We start from the raw sequence: 7,307 nt of genomic DNA, 5'->3' as shown, positions 1-7,307 counted from the left end.
GGACTGCACAGTTATTAGATCCATCGGAATTAATGTAAGAACTCTGTTTGTGAGTTCACACTTGTAATGGTGTTTTTTTAAAAGTAAAAGGCTTTGTGAAGCAAAATTTAAGTGTAAGATCTAAATAAAACCATGAGGTGCTTTAGTTGCTTTCCCATCAACACTAAGCCCTCCTCCTTGCTATTACCTTCCCTATCCTCGATCATCTTCCCTTGCTCCAAATGTACAAGCTCCCAAGCACATTTGAAGCAATATTCTTGGACTCACCTACACAGTCTTGTACATAGGCTCCCATTTTTGTGTAGCAACCTATTGATTACATGAAGCTTCTCACATGTTACAAGCCATCAAATCCAAAACCTATGATTCAAATAGAGTAGCAACTAGATTGGCAATTGGTAGCGTTGGGTTTACACAGCCAGGCTCCCAAAATCACCCGATCGAGGTCATCTAGATGATTTTTCAAATTTCAAGGGATTTTTGATATTGTTATGTGGTTTCCTCTGCTAATAGCTAGAGAAAAAAAACAATGATTCAAAAGAAGAAGAAAGATAAGAAACATTATAAGGGTGCTTTGCATGTGAATGTGGGTATGTGTGTTTGAAGGCACACCTCGAGATGTTGGAAATTTGCAGCCCATCAAGGTGAAATTTTTCCAACGCCAAGGCATGTCTTACCTATTAAGGGAAAGTGCCTTAACTCGTCAAAGGCAAAGGCAAATGAAACACACATGCCACTCCTCCATGGTGGAAAGCACTTTAGCCCAATGATATCTTAATTTTGCAAAACCTTTCGTACTTCCACAAGATTAGATGTTACAGTCCAGGGTGACTTGGAAAATTCCGAACGACCCTTGGACACCCAGACGGCATTGAAAGTAGGGATACTCAAGATTCATATTGTAGAGCCAACAAATGCTTCTATGCATGTGATATATATGTTGGTCAGTGACCGGGTCCCTCATTTATAGATCCTTGAAAAGTGTATGCCGGATTCGTGGGATTTTGGTGCTCTCCACTCCTTTTAAGCCATGTCAGAGAGCATGTTGACTTTACCATTAAGGACTACCATGGAGATAATTTGTCCTTGGAGTAGATCCTTACCTTTGGAAGGGCCTCTTCCCAATCTTGGCTCTGCTAGTTTTGGGAAGTACAACTTCATTCTAACTCAAATTCGAGAGCTCAAATGTCAAGCTCTTCTCTCTCTTAGTGTCGTTTCCTTGGCATCCTCCTATAACAAGTGTTCTTGCTTATAGTTTTGTATATAGTTGGGTACAGCTCTTAACAACGGACTCATGGTGATATTAATCTTTATAGTTTGAAGGTCTTTATGAAATTCAGATTGTTATATGAGTTCTTGTGTTGAATCTTCAAGGGATAGCACTATTAAGGTAATACTTTGGATTCTAAGAGAGGCGATGCTTCACTTGATGTATTGCACCCATGAACCAAGAATCATGATTGAGTTCAACAACCTCATACTGCATTGTCTTCTACACATCGTAGTTCATTGTCTTCCCTTTTCCAGAAGATCCTTCTCTGGATTAAGTGAACCAAGCTTTTTGCTTCTAGACTAGGTTACCACCGAACCATCGGGTCTTGTCCCATGTGAACTAGAGTTGTCATAAAGGGGTCAACCACCTCCATATTAGTCTCAGGATCCTTTCTTATAGGTCGTTTCTTCCATTTGTGTTGTACTTCTTGAACTTTTGCTTGACGCTTTAGAGCACGACCACATGGAATGGAGACGTAATCAATGCTAAACCTTTAATTGCTTGTTCAGACGCTTTGTAGCAACTTAGACAATCACATTATGCTATGAAATCCAAGGCTAACTACTAAAGGAGAGGGTAGAATTCACATGAGCAAAGAGTAGGAGAAGACAATAGTTGCTAAATGATACACGCTCAACCTTGAAGAACGTGACAATTTTTTGGAAGTCCCACCCAGGTGCTCCAAGGTGGTGCTTCTCACTTCAACAGCATGCCTCTATGCTACTCCATTCAAAAGATTGATGTCAGTAGACAGTCTGCTGCCTCCATTCACAAATGCCTATGGACTTACATCCAAACGACCATCTATGTGGCTGTGTTCTTAGCCACAAGGGGCACTCATTTAAGGGGTTCCCTTTTGGTTTACTCAGGCTCTTTACACACCGCCCGCCAGCCAAAAAGATAGAAGCGTTTTGCCACATTGCAAGAATTTGTGCTGCTTGCCCAACCTTGGGCAGCCAAGACCCCTTTTGAGCGAGGGCTATTTCGCCAAACCATGGCGGCGGTGTGTATGCGCCAAGGGCCTTATCATCGAGGCATAGCACATGCCACGTCATCCTCTTTAAAGTACCAATTCTCAAATTCGAATCCTGGAGTGGAGGTTTGGGATGCAGAGCGTTCATCCGTCGTATGCAGAAGGGACCTTGGATGAGCTCCTGCTGGAGGTCACCTTCCTGACGGCTTCTCGCGAGGCTTCATGGAGGGGCAGCGGGGGAGGCAGTGGAGCGATAATTCGCCACGACGCGAGCTTTCCTATGCTCAAGCCCTCTACTACAAGTTCCTCAAAAAGTTCAGGTTCAGCTTCGGCACGAGAGACTTTGATTTTTAGAGAGACATTTTTTTGAATGGGTTTTCACTGTTTCCATGCTTTGCAGGTAGGTTGAGGAGGGAGCGGTCATGGCAAGATTATTTGACGGATCCCTCCCAGTGGGATAACCGAAAGAGCAAAGTAGGTGATTTCCACAGGTAAAGCTGTAGAAATACTCGGTCATGTTGGCTAGCCTGACTAGTCTGTCGTGGGTTTTAACAGGCAAACCCAATGGCTCCAGATGTTAAGCATAAGATTACGGACGAGTTGTTATGGATAGACGGCTGGCACAATCCAGGTTGGGTCAAAGACTTGCTCGAGCAAAAGCAGGCTGGAAGCAAGGAAATGCAGGGGGCCAAAGCATCCACTGGTCAGGCCCAGTCAATCTCTGAGGACCGTGGTTTTGTGCAAAGTGTCAGCAATTGTCAGGCCAGCATCAAGATTGGAGTACAGGTGAATGCATCTAAAGCACAAAAACTGCAAGAGAACGGCGGCTGGGGAATGCTGAGCTTAGGGGAGGCACTCGATTCTTTGGAGCAGATGCCCCAAGTGCCTTCGGTCGAGAACTTTATATGGATCTTGCAGAAGTGCAGAAAAGAGAGAAATCTAGCGTATGCCAAGCGCTTGCATGAATACATCTGCAAAAGTGGTCTGGAAGTTCATAATTTTCTCGGGAACTACCTTGTCCCAATGCTGGTGGAATGTGGAAGCATGTGCGATGCCTTGCAGGTTTTTAACAGGTTGGTTGATCGGAATGAGTTTTCATGGACTTCTCTCATCACGGGTTATGTTGAACGTGGAGAATCACAACAGGCCCTCAACCTCTACCAGAAAATGCAAGACAACTTTGTAGATCCTAGCAAGTATACATTTTTGGCCCTATTGAAGGGTTGTGCTAGGCTGAAAGATGTGGAAAGCGGCCAAGACATACACGCCAAGGTTGCCAGAAAGGGGTTGGAAAGAGATCGTTTTGTTGGCAGCATTCTGGTTGATATGTATGCCAAAAGTGGCTCAGTTGCAAAAGCACAGGAAGTTTTCGACAAGCTCCCAGGTCAAGATGTAGTTTCTTGGACGGCATTAATGGCAGGATACGCTGAACATGGGCTTGGTGAGGAAGCGCTGAACTGTTTCAAACAGATGCAACTGGAGGGTTTCTCTCCAGATGCTGTCACATTTGCTTGCAGCTTGAAAGCTTGTAGCAGCCTAGGAGCCATAGACAAAGGCCAAGAAATACATGCTGAGATTGCCAGGAATGGATTAGAAAGAGATCCTTTTGTTGGCAATACCTTGGTTGATATGTACGCCAAATGTGGCTCGCTTGTAAAAGCACAGGAACTGTTTGACACGCTTCCAGTTCGAACTGTAGTTTCATGGACTGCCTTAATTGCAGGTTATGCAGAATACGAGCTTGGTGAAGAAGCGCTGGAATGTTTCGAACACATGCAAAGGGAGGGTGTCGCTCCAGATAATGTCACATTTATTTGCAGCTTGAGAGCTTGTGGTAGCATGGGAGCCATAGATAAGGGCCGAGAAATACATGCTCAGATTGCGAGAAAGGGGTTGGAAAGTGATCTTTTTGTTGTCAATACCTTGGTCGACATGTACGCCAAATGTGGCTGTCTTGTAACAGCACAGGAAGCATTTGACAATCTTCCAGCTCGAGATGTAGTCTCATGGAATGCACTAATTGCAGGGTATGCTGAGCATGGACTAGGTGAAGAAGCTCTGACCTGTGTTGAAAATATGCAACTGGAGGGGGTCTCTCCAGATGCTGTCACGCTTGTTGGCAGCTTGAAAGCTTGTGGCTGCCTAGGAGCCATAGACAAAGGCCAAGAAATTCATGCTGAAATTGCCAGAAAGGGGTTGGGAAAGGATTCTTTTGTTGGCAACACGTTGGTTGATATGTATGCCAAATGTGGCTCCCTTGCAAAAGCACAGGAAGTGTTCGATCAGCTTCTAGCTCGAGATGTAGTCTCATGGAATGCAATAATTGCAGGATATGCTGAACATGGGCTTGGTGAGGAAGCACTAAATTGTTTCAAGCAGATGCAGCATGAAGGTGTCTCTCCAAATGCTGTGACTTTCTTTTGCAGCTTGAAAGCTTGTGCAAGCGTAGGAGCCATAGACAAGGGTCAGGAAATACACAATGAGATTACCAAACAGGGTTTGGATAAAGATCCTTGTGTTGGCAGCACATTGGTCGATATGTATGCCAAATGTGGCTTGCTTGCAAAAGCCCAGGAAGCTTTTGACAAGCTTCCAGTTCGAGATATAGTCTCTTGGAATGCACTGATTGCAGGATATGCCCAGCTAGGAGAAAGCATAATTGTTTTCCGTATGCTGGAGAGAATGAGAAGAGAAGGTATAAACCCAAATTGGGTCACATTCCTTGGTGTTCTTACTAGCTGCAGTCACGCAGGCCTAGTGGATGAGGGCCTGAAGTACTTTGAGGCCATGAGCAAAGACTATGGCATCACACCAACTATTGAGCACCACAGTTGCATGGTTGATCTGCTTGGCCGTGCAGGCCAATTAAATGAGGCAGTAGCGATGGTAGAGAATACACCTTTTCAAGCTGATCTTCCCATGTGGCTCACTGTGTTGGGTGCTTGTCAAAAATGGGGTAATATCAAGCTTGGAAGACATGCCTTTGAACATGCAGTGCGATTGGATGAAGGGGATCCTGCAGCTTATGTCTTGATGTCTAACATCTATGTAGATGCTCACATGCAGGAGGATGAGAAGAAGATCGAGGCTATGAGATTAAAACAAGCATGGGGGAGCAGGGATAGAGCTGCACCTCAGCTGACATAACTGTGCATATCTTTGTAGTGGGGGAACAAAGACCTTCCCAAAGCAAAGATATTTACGTAGGTGTAGAAGACCATTTCCTCAAAATGTGGGGGGAAGGCAATGTCCCAGATTTGCGTTAGACATCTTGAGACGTATCTGATAATGCAAAGAAAGATGGATGATGTGGGCATAGGGAGAGCTGGCCTTGACGTGTGGCAGATTCAATACCTCCAAGGCGATACCTGTGTGTTGCCAAAAATCTATGGGTTTGTGATGGCTCTCATGCAGGCACTACATTCATATCAAAGATAGGCTAGGGATGCAAACCATATTCATGTCCATGTCTAGAAGTGTACATGCGGGTGGTGATGCCAGTGCATCCACATGAGCTACTTACTGTTCCTCTTATCTGAAAGATTATGGAAAGACAGACGAGGTGAGATTCAAAGGGGTGTTGTGTTGCTTTTGTCTGAATATGCAGTCTTTAGAATTGAAGTCTGCAATCTTTCAAATCAACATACCTCAATTGCTGTTACTAGTATTTCCAGCACAGCGTATAACAAAAGGGAAATAAACATTGAAAATATGTACTAGTTCAGTCTCCCCAATTCATGAAGCGATTTCTTGTGAGTTCAATATTATCCTTTTGGAACTACACAGATCCACAATCATTTTGCAAGGCTTCAGTTTTCTCTGATGCAAGCAGCATTTGGGAAGCAAGCTAGTGTGAAACTTTTGCATGAGAAGCACATAGAGCCATGCTATAGTATACACACACAGCTCACCCATTGTCAAGATGAGAGAGCGAGGTCAAAAGAGGTGCTTACAAGATGGGGCAAGACCAATCCTCCCTTAAGCACTAGCTCACTACTTTGGTTACCCATTTTGTAATTATATTTCTGTGAATTTATTGGATTAAACAACCCCTGTCCACAATCTTCCTTGATGGTGTGTCTCATTTAATCTATGAAACAAGGCAGAGCCTTACGTACTTGGATCAAGCTAGCATAACCTGGGAATTAGACGTCCATGTTTCTATTCCAAGGAAGTTATGCAACTAACCTAAATTTGAAATTTTCTATCTTAACTTGGTTTTAACTTTGAAATTTTCTATCTTAACTTGGTTTTAACTTTGAAATTTTCTATCTTAATTTGGTTTTAACATCAACAAGCAATTGTCCACAGGTTCTCGTATCAGTGATTCCTCTACACAAATGAAAATTATCACAATATTCCGTTTGATCTAAAGAATGCAGAGAGAAGGATCTGCAAATGAATTGTGGAAACCATGCTGCTATCAAAATACAACAATCCTAGTATTCCATTGCCTAGGAGGCGAGATTTTAGCAATCTGCATTTTAAAACCTGCCATCCTGGAGCTGCATATTCTTCAGGCTAATATATAAATTATTGAGAAAAGCATTTTTGACATCCATCTAATCAATGGGCAACTGAAAGTGGGTTGCTATGACAATCCTAGCCCTCAATATTGTCATTGCCCTCAATATTGTAATTTTAGCTACAGGAGCTGCCTATTCCATACTCTTGAGAGTAACCCTTTGCAATAGTCTTGTAAAGGAGATAATTCATTCGATGACTACATTCTTTTGTTTCATAGACCAAGACTATTGTGCCATAAGATGTTGATTGTGTGAACGGTACCTTGAAGTCCTTAGAGAGGTGCGATGGAGACCTCCTCCTCCCTGCCAGCATCGTTTTCCTTCCCGTTTCCGTCCGTACAGCCACCCTCGACGTCCCTGCTACCTACCTCGCCTTCCGTACAGCTGCCGTCAGCTGTACGGCCTTCCGTACAACTTCCGTGCAGCCTGCTGCCCCTCGTACAGCTCCCGTGTTCCTTGCACCTCCCCGTACGACCTTTCGTGCCTGCTGTACGGCCAGCCCTTCCTCCTCTTTTGTTTTCTCTGCCTCAGCGCC

The 7,307-nt window shown here is 44.0% G+C and overlaps 1 protein-coding gene across 4 annotated transcripts; it reads left to right on the top strand.

Annotated features, from left to right (window-relative positions):
* The first annotated feature begins 2,301 nt into the window (after positions 1-2,301).
* LOC147890648 (pentatricopeptide repeat-containing protein At4g39530-like) lies at positions 2,302-6,389 on the top strand. 4 transcript variants are annotated; one of them, XM_087390352.1, is made up of 3 exons: positions 2,302-2,566; positions 2,647-2,720; positions 2,802-6,389. In XM_087390352.1, exons 1-3 carry the CDS (start codon positions 2,380-2,382, stop codon positions 5,391-5,393), a joined length of 2,853 nt encoding a protein of 950 aa, XP_087246478.1. In that variant the 5' UTR covers positions 2,302-2,379; the 3' UTR covers positions 5,394-6,389. The 4 variants fall into 4 exon arrangements, with proteins under 4 accessions (XP_087246478.1, XP_087246481.1, XP_087246480.1 ...); XM_087390354.1 differs by having other exon boundaries at positions 2,506-2,566; positions 2,647-2,724; XM_087390353.1 differs by having other exon boundaries at positions 2,551-2,566; positions 2,782-6,389.
* Positions 6,390-7,307: the final 918 nt, after the last annotated feature.

This window comes from Dipteris shenzhenensis, chromosome 19, assembly GCF_047967505.1.
Source record: "Dipteris shenzhenensis isolate YYH24624 ecotype China chromosome 19, Dip_SZ_1.0, whole genome shotgun sequence".
In the NCBI taxonomy this organism is placed as follows: Eukaryota; Viridiplantae; Streptophyta; class Polypodiopsida; order Gleicheniales; family Dipteridaceae; genus Dipteris; species Dipteris shenzhenensis.
Note: the sequence above shows the minus strand (reverse complement) of the source record. Positions and strands in the feature narration are given on the sequence as shown.